Consider the following 15,656-nt stretch of genomic DNA (forward strand, 5'->3'; position numbering starts at 1 on the left):
GTGACAGAGGGCTATAAGGATGTCGTGGAGGGACTCTTCATTAGGGACTGTAGTGATAGAACAAGGGGTAACAGGTTAAAACTTAAACAGAGGGAGGTTAGACTGGATGTAAGGAGGAAGTTCTTTACTGTGAGGGTGGTAAGGCACTGGAATGGGTTTCCCAGGGAACTTGTGAATGCTCCATCTCTGGCAGTGTTCAAGGCCAGACTGGACAGAGCCTTGGGTGACATGGTTTAGTGTAAGGTGTCCCTGCCCATGGCAGGGGGTTGGAACTAGGTGATCTTAAGGTCCTTTCCAACGCTAACTATTCTATGATTCTAAGTCTCCTAAGTCTATTAACAATCTCTGAACTTTAAAATGCCACACTCAGAATGAGATACTGACATAATACAGGACTGCAACTTAGGAGATCAGAGCTTGAGTCCTTTTTTTTCACTGGGTTTGCAGGTACTCTTGTATAAACTATTTCACATGCCTTTGCCAACTTGCTCCCATCATTAAAATCATACTGGCCTCCTTTATTATGCATTCTGAGCAACATTCACATAATCTACCCACTTAAACTGCTCTAAGGCATTGCAACTACCTTTCCCTGGTGACCAGGTAGGCAGCTAGAATAACAGCCTTCAATGCCACAAATAATTTTACGTGTCAAGATAAAAAGGGTGATTTCAATCTGAGGTATAATTTTTCTGGTGAGACACCTATCCCACACTACCCTGCTAAACCTTCTCAAACTAGAGAATAGGAGAGTGGAGGTGCTCAGCTTCCAGTCTGAACCCAGCTCATGTTCAACTGGGCATGGCAACATGCCACTAACTTAGGAATCTGAGAATTTTCTGAGAGATCAGACAGGGTTATATCCTTTGAGACATACTGAAGAAAACGATATATAAAAGAAAGGTACTATCAGTAGTGCTATTCGGCTAGCAGAACTTGTAAAACTGATATGTTTCTGACTTCCAGAAGAAACAGAATGGAGCTTCGCTGAAATCAGGTTTTTCTCCCTCAGAAGAAAACAGAAAGGACACAAGTGACTGGTTTTGTTTAAAAAGTATCTGGTATCAACAGAGCACTTGTCGTAAGAGGTCTCTGAGACTGTTTCTTGTAACTCTTAAGGCTCATTGTTTATATTCAGCAGCCTGGGAACCAACTGAAAAGATTTCAGCTGCAAAGGCTTTCAATATTCAAAAAATCTTTTTGGGTTTTTCCTGGGTTCAGTGGTGGCAGTAATTTTTTTTTCTCCTTCTTGGTAGCTGGTGCAGTGCTGTGTTTTGACTTTCGGGCTGGGAATTGTGCTGATAGCACCTATGCTTTTAGTTACTGCTCAAATGTTTACTCTGGTCAAGGACTCTGTGAGTCTCATGCTCTTCCAGGGAGGAGGAGAGGCCAGGAGGAAGCATAGACAGGACACCTGATCCAAACTAGCCAAAGAAGTATTCCATACCACAGCACATCATGCCCGGGGAGGTAACCGGGAGTTCCCCGGAAGGGCTCACTCTCTTCCGGGTTGGGCTCATTTCAGTGGGTGGTATCGTATTCTCTTCCCTTGTTTATTTCCTCTATTATTATTATTGGTGGTAGCAGCAGTGATTTGTGTTATCCCTTAGTTACTGGACTGCTCTTATCTCAACCCGTGGGAGTTACATTCTTTTGATTCTCCTCCCCATGCCTCTGGGAGTGGGGAGGTGGGGGGGGGGGGGGGTGGTCAGAGAGAGACTATGGTTGTGTTTTAAATCATGACAGGGTTGCAGTCATTCAGTCATTAAATGCTTTTATTACCTTCCAGTTCAGCTGGGGCCAGGATAGCCGTCTAAAGCTCAACCCAGAAAAAGTGGAAAAATAAAAGCTTATTAGAGTCAGAGAGATGCATCGGAAAGAATATGGCCTGCAGCCATGCTTTAGCACTTGAAGGGACTTCCCTACCTGTGCCAAAATGAAAATTTATAGCTGCAGGCCCCTGTTGGACTTTCATCTGTTAAATAAATGTGAGATATAACCACAGTGTTCTGACAGGTAACTTCATATTTTCCCTTTGGATACTGGTCTTGCCATAGCTGCTCCTGCCATGTTTCCTGAACTATTGTTCTACACTTGTTTTCCCATGGTGATGGTATGACACACTGCAGCAAGCAGAGAATGTATTCTCCTGTGACTTTGAAGGGCCTTTCACAAAAAAAAAAAAAAGCACCTGTATTGCAAGATCTTTGACTCCAAATCATTTTTCTGGGTGATGTTCTGAATTACACAATTTTGATCAAGATGAACACAGATACACATAATCTCATTTTCTCCAATCCCCCCCCGGCAGCTTCTCTTTAGTACCAAGATGATTATCAAAGTAATTCTGGGTGGTTTTTTTTTTTTTTGCATAGGAATTACAACTAAAATTAGACAACTAGTATGAATGATATACTCTAAAATGAATTATAAATAAATCACAGAAATTAGTCATCACATTTGTTGGTGATAATCAATGCCTGACTCTTCTTAAATAAAGACATTGTTTTAAAGTTATTTAAATCCTAGTATCCCAAGCAATGTAAAAATAGATAACTCTATCATTCCAAAGCAAATAGCAGAGATTCTTTTTCTGGCCTGTGCTCTATCTGAGCAGGAGGCTGATTACACTCAATATCTTTTCAGCACAGACATGAGCTATATGTTCTATTTATTCATAAACATTTTTAAATGGATACTGAAATGGATTTTATCAGTAGGACAGACCTATCTCATTAAAGCCACTGTAGCCCAGCTCTTGCCTGCTTAGTCCCAGATCTTCGAGGTCCATGCATTTAAATCCAGGTGGGCACTGGTAACCTTCTTCTAGCTCTCTTGAACAGTGGGTATCTGGGATAGCTAAATTATTCCAGGTAACATTTCTGTGAAAAATACAAAATTAAGGTGTTACATAAATTTAGCCTACAGCAAAACTAAATACTTGAAAGCAAAAGGACTACAGTGAAAAGTACAAAAGTACACCAGCTATTATTTTTGCTATTTAATGTTCTTTGGTATATGCTGTTTTCATTAATTAAGCACTTACTGTAAAGGGCAAGCTAATTGCCTCCTAAGATTTCAGACTTATGTAACGATAGTACAAATACTAACAGCAGAAATTTCATACTAATGCCTAGAAACCCCATAAAAGATGGAGACTCTCCAAGTCAGAGGAGTTAACATTCAGCTGTTCCAACTGCTTTTTAATGCAATCTGGAAACTTACTGCTTCATGCATCTTTGCAGTTCCTAACAGGGTGTTCAACTGCAGTCGATACTGTGACTTCAGACTTTCACAGACATTACCTGAGCTAGCTTTGACATTATTTGAAAGGATCACTGTAGATGACATGCTAGCCACCTGAGTATGTAGTCATATCTTGTATCTTGATCAGGCCAGGTTTCCACCACAGATGAACAGTTACAGTCACATGCAAGAGGTCAAAATCATTACATGTTTAGTGCAATTAGCATCTAGGTATTACTGTGACTGAAACAGATCTGATTCACTTTTTGGTCAGTCCAGTCATGATTTGGTAGAACATGTGAAAAAATCTGAACAGGTTTGAACTGGTTCAAACAGATTTATGTTGGTAAACATAATGCTGAAAAATAGGAAGATCATGAGCCGAGGGGCAGCACCACAATACAGTGGCCATGTTTTACTGTCACCAGAGACTGAGTATCACTTGTCTTGCAGCTCCTCTGGCAGCTGGGGCTGAGCTGCCAGAGTCTCTGTCACGCTGCACCACAATGGGAATTCAGGTAGGTTCAGCATTAAGGGACATAGAAACTAAAACGAGAGGGAGGACAAATCTGTAGCTCCCTGTCCTGTTAAATCTGTGCCTGTGGCATGCACACATGAAGTTGGGTATCCAAGTACTCCCAAATTGCAGTAAGAAGCTCTGGCAGTGGATGCTGTATTTACAGTACCAAATTAATGATTGCAATACATAGTTCTTGCCAAGACCAAACACTTGTAGCGCTATATGCCATGAAGTAGTTTAATTAAAAGGTAACCTTTCTATGGACATTGAGAGGAACCATTCTATGATTATCAAACTGACCCCTTCCATCCTGAGCAGACACAGCTGTTAAGATTTACAAAACAACATAGCACAGTATTACAGCACATACATGAGGATTCATGTTACTTGTGCTATGAGTCAGCTGGTTAAACCACACTAGAAAGGTTTCAGTATGACACAGCTCCAACTGTGCTGAAATGGCACACAACTAAGCAACATCCATTTTTCTCCTTGCTTGTACTCTCTCATCCAGCAAATGAAAATCCTGATTTTTGTTCAGTCCTCAGGCAATTTCAAATCAGACTTGAAAAGCTAATCATGGTGAGTTCTGGTCTGAGAAAAAAACAGTCAATAGCATTTTCCATTCCCATTCAGGTTGATTCTGACTTCCTGGTCACAGCACAGACTTTTGATATAGAAAGACTCAAAATGAATTGCTGAAAGTTACAAAGAAAATCTTATAGTATTCACCCCATTATCCTGAGACTTCAGACCACTGCCTTAAAAATCAATCTTGCTTGTCCACAGAAAAGGTGAAAGTTTTCACTCTGCCCTTTAGTATAATTAGTATCTTATTGTTCTTTGGAAAGTCCTCTTCTTTTAATCTAATTCACAGATGCATTTTGACAACTAAATTGGGTGAACAGAAGCTTTAATTATTTTTCTTGCTTTATGCACTGCATGTGATAGCAACAGATTAGTCTAAATCTGTCAGTGTTAAATGAAAGCTTCCTAAAAAATTTTTCCTAGGCAATTATAAATGCAGAGAAAGAACTCCAGTTGCACCCATCCTGTAGTCATTTCTTCATGACACTTGAGAGATATGCATATCTGCACGGATGCATATATCCACACAGACACGTACGGTTCCAGATGAAGTTTTAAAGGAACACTCTGTGCATAAATGGGAAGACAGACAGATACACAAGTGTATGTGTACTCCTTTCACCTTTTTGGAAATATGCTCAGCATATCACTCAAGAATGTAAAAATTCATCTGCGCATCCAAATTCCTTTATACAGGACTATGTTAATTCATACCCAGTTGTATGCTTTAAGTACGTTAGATTTATGATACTCTCATCTAAAAGCCATTATAATATATAGGATTATTATAAGACAATATTTTAGAAATATTTTCAGAAACAAAAATTAATTCCTTGGCTCAAGCAGGTACAGAACCTGGGCTCCTGATAGCTAATGAATTTTACATTATGGTTTCCATTAGAAAATCCATCAGATCCAAGAAGGTAGCAGCATGGGGGCATATTATTAAAAGTATTGCTGGCTCAATCACTACAATGCAATGCACTCATTTTAGGTATTTTAGTAAAACCTGGGTTATTTTTATATCACATCACACCTTCTCAAGAAGAAAAGCCATGCACAGAGTATGGGTTAGGCTAAAAAGGAAAAATCTTTGCTCACAGTAATTGTACATATACAGATATCGGCCTTTTTTGGACCAGTGCCACTAGGCAATTTGTGTTCTGCCTCACTAAATTAGCACAGAATAGTCCACATGGACAAAACAATATTAGACATATAGTCTAGAAGTGGATAGAATACCACAAGATGTTTTCAATATAAGATGATTTAAACTGGTTTATTACTTCATAGGCTATACTCAACATCAACTAAATACTGAGATGCTGATTCAGCACATAACTAGTTTTCAGCATCTCAGAAAGTTTGATTAGACAATGTACTTAAATATCTCGCTGAATAGGGTGCCTTGATGAAGTTATGAATTCTTGCAACACGACCAAAGAAATAATTCATCCCAATAGACCAACTGAATATTTCTATGCAGAGTATTCAATGTGTATGGAGTACAACATCTACACAACAGCTGCGCTAAGAAATTAGTTCTGCACGGGAACACAAAGGATGGAAAAGGAGATAATTGGCTCCACATCATGTGTTAAGAATCCTTCAATAAGATTGCTGCAAAAGTCACAGGAGTGCTACTCTGATGTGTTTTTAACTGCCTGAAGAACATTCTGACTACATACATACATACACCACAAAAAGAAGCTGAATCAATGTGTCCTGGCAGTACGGGTGCCTGTTTTCCATGGCACCTGCAGTGAAACTTGGTCTTTCAACTACTATGTACTCATGCAAGCACAACCTCTCTTTGAGCACAATCTCTTCATCAGGCTGTTCTTCAAAGACAGGTTTTGAGAGCCTAAAATCAAAATTACCCAAGGCAGTTCCTAACTTCTTATTTTCTGGTAGCCTGACCTTCTCTGCTTAAAACAGAAATAGAGAAAAAAATGGGATTTTTTTATGCTGGTTTCTATTAATTTTCTAAACTATCATCAGAAACCCACTCAAAATTACCAATCTACTCATGCAGTTTCCAGGTCCAGAAAATTACAGGAAAAAATTAAGAAGGATATTTATTCATAAAGAATTATAAAAACCATTCCAAATGGTCAAACAGCTAAAAGAAGTTGATAACTAAAAATGAATTAGCTGGAGCTAAAGGATTTTCTATATTAGTTGAAAGGAACCCTGTGTCTGCCTCTGCACCAAAACCAGGTACTGCACAGCTGCTGACTAAAGAACTACTGCATTAGTAAAAATACCATAGCAGACATAAAAAATGGCTGGCAGATCACAAGACAAGTAGCAACTGTACAGCTTCCAAATGGGGAGCAATACATTAACTGGGATCTCAGAGGAATTGGCACTGGGTTCTGTGCTATTCATTTTCATTAGTGACATAGGGGACTGTGTGAACCCCACTTCATCAAAATCACACAAAGCATATGTTGAAGGATCACAAAAACTTTTGGGAATAGAGAAAGATTATGTAGCTCAGAAGAGCTTAAAGGTTACACTCAATAACTGTGATTTAATATCAAGTAATGAATTCAGAAAGTGATAGAACTTAAATGCAAAATGGACAATGTTGTATAGAAAGTACTAATATAGAAATAGGCTAGGATCAGATGATTGATGAGAGAGAGATTCCTCTTTAAGATATCGAGAATTCATAGCTTCCTCTTCTGCTGCATGAATTTAGATGTCTAACTCTGAGCATGCAGTTTTGAAAAAGAGGTCCATTACTACATATTTTTCTAATTGATGCTTCTGTTTTGCCATACTGGCAGAACACAAGGCAAAAGCATCAAGCCACTGAGAATATAGCAATAAACCTAAAATAAACGAGGAAGGGACTATGCTTCAGAAAAGAAGCTCCCACAGCCCAAATTAAATTGACTTAAATATTATTTGATGAAGTAATACTATTGTTCTGCATTACCTTTAGATGAGTTACCTCATGAGTATTAATATTGCTCTCACATTACACAGGTGAATGACATCTAATTAATTTGTCTTTATTGTGAAAACCAGTTCTGTGAGACACCTTCACTGTACCATTCTAGATAATCATTATAGCCCATTAACTTTTTTAAAAAGGTTTAAATTCTATATTATATCAGTGCTTTACAAAATGGCACATACAAGCTGGATTCATAGTGGGAAAATAAGGTCGGCTGTGTCATAAGCATCCTGATTGTAACAATGTTTTTGGAGCTTTCTTTGAAGCATGAAAATATAAAGGCAAGAGATGTATAGACTGGCAGATTAATGACAATGGAACTTGTAAGTCACAATCAGCTATAGAAATTCTGGCTTTATGTCAAAAATAAGGGGTAGAAGGCTTGAAGTTTATTTGTTGCCTGATGACCGTGAGAGCAACCTAAGTTCCCAGGCAAATTTCATTTCACTTGTCCTTTTAAAAGTGTCTTTTCTTTCCAAATCCTTCTCTTTATTCTTACTGTGCTAACCCAATCCAGTCCATTTGCTGCAGTGTGAAGCTCTGAACATTCAACTGCTATTAACTGATGGTTCCTAGATGACTTCCTTACACTACCACTCTTTTTACAGAAACCTAACAATATCAGCTGCTCCTGACAATTGCTGGAATAGTCTTATAATAATTATATTTATAAGAACTTTGTGTCATGAAGTTTTCTAATGATCCTTTACATAATTATTATCACATTATGACCTCAGCTTAACAAGGAAGGTACTAATGTATGAATCAGTGATATTGACATTTCTAAAATCAGCAGTAGTAGTTTGTCTTTATTGTTGGGCATAGGGTTTCTTTCAAAGTGTACTCGCTGTCAGCTAACTCTCCTGTCACTGAAGTCAGACACATATATAACCATTAACTTCAGTAAAAGGGAGTCATACTATAATCGAGTTCCACTGATAGATCTTCTAGTTTGTGCAGAAAGAGAAGGCAATTTAGGCCAATGTTGCTGCCAGAGTAATTACAAGTTCTAGGTAATCCAATAACAGTATCATCCGAAATCCTTGGTGATAAAGAAATTTCAGAAAGTACTTATCTAATTTAAGGATTATAGATACAACTAGGCACAATTTTTCCTCTTATATTTTAAAATCTTAGCATTCCGAAGGGTCATTTTTAAATGTTGTTTTACTTCTCGTTAAACTTAGGTCTAAAATCATCATGTACAGAGACAGCTTCCTGGTTTTAATCTGAGACCAAAATCTCTTTTATCTCTTAAACTGTAAGTGTAAAAAGTTATCCATATCTAATGTTTCTCATAATTATATCTGCAATTGTAACTATATAAAGATTTCAAACCTTTCTGGTAACAGATTGTCTCTGATACCCATTTATTATTTTTATCACATTAGAAAATAAGATAGGGCATGATTAAAGGATTCATAACTTTAGAATGACTACAAATGCAAAGCTTAAACTTTGGCAACATTACATATTTTACATTATAACTTTGAAAACACAGATTTCACTACTCAAGAATTAGTAACTGAGGAGAATATCAGACAGCATCTACCAGGGATAATTATATTCAAATCAACAGACACAAATAACTGAGAGCATCTCTCATCTCTCCCATTAATTTTCAGTAAATCTTGAAATAGCAGGGAAATTCCAGAAGCATCATATTGTGCCATTACTCTCACAGAACAAGCAGTGCAACTGGTTATCCTTACATCAACCAAGAAAAAAGTGAGCTGATACAAAGTCTAATTGATAAAGAGTAAAGAACATAAATGATAGGCAGTATAGATTTAGAGAAAATAATTCTCATCATTCTAACATGAATTTGATAAGGTTACAGACTTTTCCAATAAACTTGCCTAGCTTAGACTTTGTAAAGCAATTCATTCAATAATGAATAACTGATTAAAAACTTGGCACTACATAATATCAATAAAGCACATGCTAAATGGGCTGGAAACTGATTAACTGACATGTCAGAAAGATACTTGCCAGTGAAATGATGATCATGATCTACCATAATCAATGAGAGAGAAACAGGTATAATAAAATCAAGAATATAGATAGAAACATAAATAACAGTGAGGACAGGGAAGTCTGAGAAGTTATCAGGATCATTTGGTTACCGGGATACAATAAAACAGAATGTGCTTTGATACAGCCAAATGTAAAATTATAGAGGTAGAATCACTGAAAGCAAACATTATAAAAAAGAATAAAAATACTGTATTATAGAATATAGATGCTATGTGACAGTTTGAGATAAGCAGATGTGATACGGCATCCTCTCGTATCTGTTCCAACAACCCATGGCAAGAAAGAGACAGTGCTTTCCCAGAATGTACAAACAGAACAATAATGAATTAATGTCCCTTTCTGTATGGGCACTCATATAAATTATGATTAATACTGCATACAGGTTTTTTTATTTTTTTAATATTTGAAAAATTTAGGAAATCATACAAAACCATTTCAATGAGAACACTGGAAAACATGCTTTTCACTAAGAGATGTAAAGAGCTAAATAATGTTAATTTATTAAAAAGCATATTGAAAGATGCCTCAATTCTAAGTGGATTCACACAGAGTAAATACTGGGAATTAAGGTGCTGGGTAATCTAGCATAGAAAGATCATAACAAAAATAGAAAGCTAACAGTTGAAGACAGACAAATTAAGATGACAAATTATGAAGATATTTTTTAACAGTGAAACAATTTTTGGTATAAATAAAAAGTTCCCTTGCTTATGAATTGTTCTGCCAACCAAGAATAGAGCTATCTACAAGAAACACTGGAGTCAGACACAAGCTATAAGTTTTCATAGAGATGACACAAAATGAAGTCTGGCTAGATGATCCAATTGTTTCTTCAGGTAGGACGTTATTGCTCTCTACAATTGCCTGACAGGAGGATGGAGTCCAGAGGAGTTTGGGCTCTGCTCCCAAGGAACAAGGGATAGGACAAGAGGAAACAGCCTCAAGCTGCACAGGGGAAGGTTTAGATGGAGATGAGGATCAACTTCTTCCCCAGAGGGTGCTCAGGCACTGGAACAGGCTGCCCAGGGCAGTGCTGGAGTCATTGTTCCTGGAAGTGCTCAAACACTGTGTAGACGAGGCCCTCAGTGACACGGTTTAGTGGTGGTCTTGGCAGTGCTGGGGAATGATTTGACTTGATGATCTTAAAGGTCTTTTCCAAACCAGGTGATTCTATGACACTATGACTCTAAATTCAACATATAGATACTGTAAAATCTTACTACTGCCAATATATTTTCTTTCAATGGATTTCCCCCAAAGTACAGAGATCTTTATATCTTACAATTCAGCTCAGATCTTTTATTCATTATACATTCCATTTCAGGTTTCACTATCAGATCATCCTCGTGGCCCTCCTCTGGACTTGTTCTAACAGTTCCATGTCCTTTTTACGTTGAGGACACCAGAACTGCACACAATACTCCAAGTGAGGTCTGACGAGAGCAGAGTAGAGGGACAGGATCACCTCCTTCGACCTGCTGGTCACACTCCTTTTGATGCAGCTCAGGATACGGTTGGTTTTCTGGGCTTGTAAGTGCACACTGAAGCTGGCTCATGTTCATTTTCTCATCGACCAACACCCCCAAGTCCTTCTCCACAGGGTGCTCTGAAACTCTTCCCAACCTGTAGCTGTTCCTGTCCTGGGATTGTTCTGACCCAGGTGCAGGACCTTGACCTGCAACTCTGCCTGCAGACATCCTGCCAGTTCTTTATCCACCGAGTGGTCCACCTATCACATTGATGTCTCTCCAATTTAGAGACAAGGATGTAGAGTGGGACAGTGTCGAATGCTTTGCACAAGTCCAGGTAGATGGTATCAACTGCTCTACCCCTGTCAATCAGTTCCGTAGCCCCATCATAGAAGGCCACCAAATTGGTCAGGCAGGATTTCTCCTTAGTGAAGTCATGCTGGCTGTCACCAAGCACCTTGTTGTTTTCCATGTGCCTTAGCATGCCTTCCAGGAGAATCTGCTCCAAGATTTTGCCAGGCACAGAGGTGAGACTGACTGGTCTGTAATTCCCCGGGTCATCCATTTTCCCTTTCTTGAAAATGGGGGTTATATTTCCCTTTTTCCAGTCATCAGGAACTTCACCTCACTGCCATGATTTTTCAATTATGATGGCCAGTGCGTTAGCAACTTCATTCACCAGCTCCTTCAAGATGGATTTCATCAGGTCCCATGGACTTGTGCATGTTCAGGTTTTTAATATGCCATCGAACCAGATCCTCTCCTACAGTGGGCCCAAGGTCTTCATTTTCACATGCCCTGCCTCTGCCCTCCAGGACTTGGGTGGTGTGGTCACAGCATTTGCCAGTGAAAAGTGAGACAAAGAAGTCATTGAGAACCTCAGCCTTCTCCAAACCCAGGGTAGCTGGCTCTCCTGATAGCTTCTGGAGAGGGCCCATGTTGTCCCTAATCTGTCTTTTATTCACTACATACCTATAGAATCCCTTCCTGTTATCCTTAGCATCCCTAGCCTTGTTTAATTCTAACTGTCCCTTAGCTTTCCTAACCTGGTCCCTAGCTTCCCGGACGACATCCCTGTATTCTTCCCAGGCTGCCTATCCTTGTTTCCACCTTTTACAAGCCTCTTTTTTTGTTTGAATTTTTCTCAGCAGCTCCTTACCCATCCAAGGAGGTCTCCTGGCCCTCCTGCTGCACTTCCTTCTAGTTGTGATGCAACACTCCTGAGCTTGTAGTAGGTGACCCTTGAATATCAACCAACAGTCTTGCCCCCCCCGCCCTCTAGGGCTATATCCCATGGAACCTTGCTAAGCAGGTTCCTGAAGAGGCCAAAGTCTTCTCTCTTAAAGTCCAGGGCAGTGAGTTTGGTGTACGCTCTTCTCACTGTCCTGAGGATCTCAAATCCAACCATCTCGTGATCGCTGCATCCAAGGCTGCCCTGGAGCGTCACATTCCCAACCACCCCTTCCCTGTTGGTGAGCACAAGGTCAAGCACAGCACCTCTCCTTGTTGGCTCCTCTATTACTTGCAGAAGAAAGTTGTATTCCACACAATTGAGGAACCTCCTGGATTGCTTATGCCAGGCTGTAACATCCCTCCAACAGATACCAGGGTGGTTGAAGTCCCCCATGAGAACAAGGGCTTGTGAGCGTGAGGCTGTTCCTATCTGTCTGTAAAGTGCTTCACCCATGGTCTTCTTGATCAGGCAGTCTATTACAGATCCCCACAATAATGTCCCCCATACCTGTTCTCCCTTTGACCCTGATACACAAACTCTCTGTTCACTGCTCACCTGTCCCCAGACAGAATTCCATACTCTCCAGCCTATCGCTAACATAAATAGCAACTCCCTCTCCCCACCTGCCAGGCCTGTCTTTTCTAAAGAGCCTGTAACCTTCCATTCCAACACTCCAGTCATAGGAGCCATCCCACCATGTTTCTGTGATGCTTATTATATCATACCCCTGTAGACGCACACACAACTCTAATTCCTCTTGCTTGCTCCCCATGCTAAGGGCATTTGCACAGAGGCATCTGAGCCAAGCTCCAGATGAAGCCGGCTCATTGACTGGAGCAGCTGGAATATCTCTACATTGCTCCAAGCATTTATGCTGGCAACTGACTGGGTGTGTTGGGATGGAATGATGCTCCCCTCCTCCAACACATCTAATTTAAAGCTTCCTTGACCAGTCTGGCAAGCCTCCTACCAAAACTGCTCTTCCCCTTCATTGTCAGACCAGCTCCACCAGCCTCCAGTAGACCTGGTCTCCCAAACTGAGTCCCATGTTCTAGACACACAAAACCCTGATTATGGCACCACCCTTCTAACCATTTATTAACCTGGTCAATCTTCCTAGCCTTTTTAAGGTACTCCCCTTTGTCCTGGGGAACTGATGAAAAGACTATCTCAGCTCCAGAGCCACTAAGCACCTCTCCCAGGGCTATGTAGTCTTTCTTTACGTTCTCCAGGCTACTGCTATCTATATCACTGGCACCCACATGGATAACTAGAAGTGGGTAATAGTCAGTAGGACTTACTAGAGCAGGCAGTCTCTCTGCAACATCCCTGATCCATGCCCCAAGTAGGCAGCACACCTCCCTTGACACTGGGTCAGGCCAGGCCGACAGATGAGTGCTTCCGTTCCTTTCGAAGTAGAATCCCCTACCACTACAAACAGCCGCTTTTTCCCAGCAGCACCAGTAGAGATCTCCTTTACCAGTGCACCAGCCGGTTGTTCATGGTGCGAGTGTGTTTCCTCATCAGCTCCCTGCAGGACAGCAGAGCGGCTCTGGGTGGGGACAACAGAGTTAGGAGGAAGCCCCTTGTTTTTAATTGTCCTCTTCCTCCTCTTTTTGTTGTTTTTTTTCTTGTTACTATTTCCCAGCTTCCTGGGTTAGTGGCCATGAGCTACATCGGACGCTTTATGCCCCTGCACAGTCTGGCCTCAAGCAAGCAGTCCTGCTTCCTCTCAGCTTCCCTGACATCTTTCAGCCTATTGACAGCATCCTGCAGCTCAGCCCCTGCTGCAGAAGGGCCTCCACCAGGGAGCACCGAGTGCAGCCCTGCCCATTTTGCACCTTTCCCTCACCAGACCGGTGCAGGCACCCCCTATACTCCCAGCTCTGCGCTGCAGCCTCCCCTCTCAGCTTTGTCTGGGTGCCTACGCTGGCCACCGCTGGGGCAGCCAGAGCAGAGCTCCCGGACCGGGCCCTGGTCATAAGGTAAGTGCTCACCACCCCGCTCTCCTGCCCATGCAAACTGCCTCGCCGCGACCCTGGTGGCTGGCACTCCCTGGGTCAGTCAGGGCTGGTGCCGCCCCTCCTGGGCCCCTCCCCCGTGAGTCCCTGCTCCCGTCAGCTTGAGCTGACGGCTCCTGGGCAAGTCCAGTTGAGGACTTGGGGCTCCCTCGGTGGCTCTCGCTGCTCTGAGTTAAGGCTCCTGGACGCTGAGCTTCCCCCCGCTCAGGTGCTGAAGGCATCCTCTCTCGAGCTACTCACTCAGTGTCTAAGCTTGAGCCTTTGTGGACAGAACTTGGAGATTTTTACATTTCTCATCAATTTTTCAAGAAGAATACTGTTTATATGTTTATTAATTAGGAAAAGCACTGGTCTTGCTCCCTATCTCCTCCCACCCACATTCCGTAAATAGGCATGATTAAATCAGACTGCCTGTTACATGAGGCAGTAAAACTAGGTGAAGTTTGATTTTGACTGTAGCTTTTTTCATTTCATATGTGGCCTAAGTTAGGGTCTACAAAATGTGCCTTTGATGTTCCATCTCCTCCACTGATCTTATCTCCCACTTCAGGACAACAACATTCAAAGACCCAGCATCTCGTAACTGCACCGCTAGAAGGAGCTGCACAATAAAAGGCTACAACTCTGCTGTCCTGATTTATCCCACCTCATTTTAGGCAAAGAAGACAGAGAGAAAGAAATACATCTCCAGACATTCAGAGGTCAATAGGTGCAGCCACACTCCAGAAGCACCTTTCTGGCTCTGCTAGCCAGAGAGGGAATTCAAGGCGTTTAGATTCTTAACAAAGGTGCTAACATCAAAACCAGATTACTCTGTTCTCATGGCAAATAGCTTATGCTATGCAAAGCCAATGCTGTCATTGTCCAGATGAGAACAGGATGGTTGCAGCCACTTAACAGTTTTGACAATCTATTGATTTGATCACTAGTTACTGGCATTAGAGGAAATTAAATTCAAATCATGCTGTCATTACCCTCCAGTGTAACAAAGCTATTGAAGTTAACCACAGAAACACAAGTAAAAGAAGAAATCTTTCCTACGGACTCTGCTGGAATGTACATCCAGCTGAATTCAAATAGCAACTGCATGCTATGTATGCCAATGCAAGGCTTGTTTCACAGGAATAAAAACAACATGAATTAATGGCATTCACACAATGGAGGCTGTCACTTGTAAGTGCTTATACATAGGAAATAAACAGGAAGAGTTAAAACAAAATCATGCTAGCTTGCACAAATCTGCATTTCACCAAGGTGTATCAAATTAGACTTATTTACAAGTTCAAGTGATCTCATTCTGATAGTAACTGTTACATTCCAATAAAGTATTGCCCTAGAGATTTTAAAAGAAAGAGTGAAAAAATGCCTCCATTCCCTTTTAAATTGCAAGGACATGAATACAAGCATATAAACCAATCTAAGCTGAAAACAGTACCCATTTTGATTTTGAAGTATACTCATGATAACTTCAAAAAAAAACAAAGTCTGCATACCAGACTTAGCTGGATTAAATATAGAAAAGTACCTTCTGAGTATCTGTCTACTGAGTATAGGGAAAACAGAAGGTATCTAA

The 15,656-nt window shown here is 40.8% G+C and overlaps 1 protein-coding gene across 1 annotated transcript in view; it reads right to left on the bottom strand.

Moving 5' to 3' along the window:
• NALCN (sodium leak channel, non-selective) overlaps positions 1-15,656 on the bottom strand; it is a 234,116-nt gene that overhangs the window by 182,166 nt on the left and 36,294 nt on the right. Inside the window, exon 7 of the mRNA XM_005145229.4 lies at positions 2,728-2,882. Coding sequence (XP_005145286.1) covers positions 2,728-2,882 — 155 coding nt within the window. The remainder of the gene's footprint in view (positions 1-2,727; positions 2,883-15,656) is intronic.

Source organism: Melopsittacus undulatus, chromosome 2 (genome assembly GCF_012275295.1).
Source record: "Melopsittacus undulatus isolate bMelUnd1 chromosome 2, bMelUnd1.mat.Z, whole genome shotgun sequence".
NCBI lineage: Eukaryota > Metazoa > Chordata > Aves > Psittaciformes > Psittaculidae > Melopsittacus > Melopsittacus undulatus.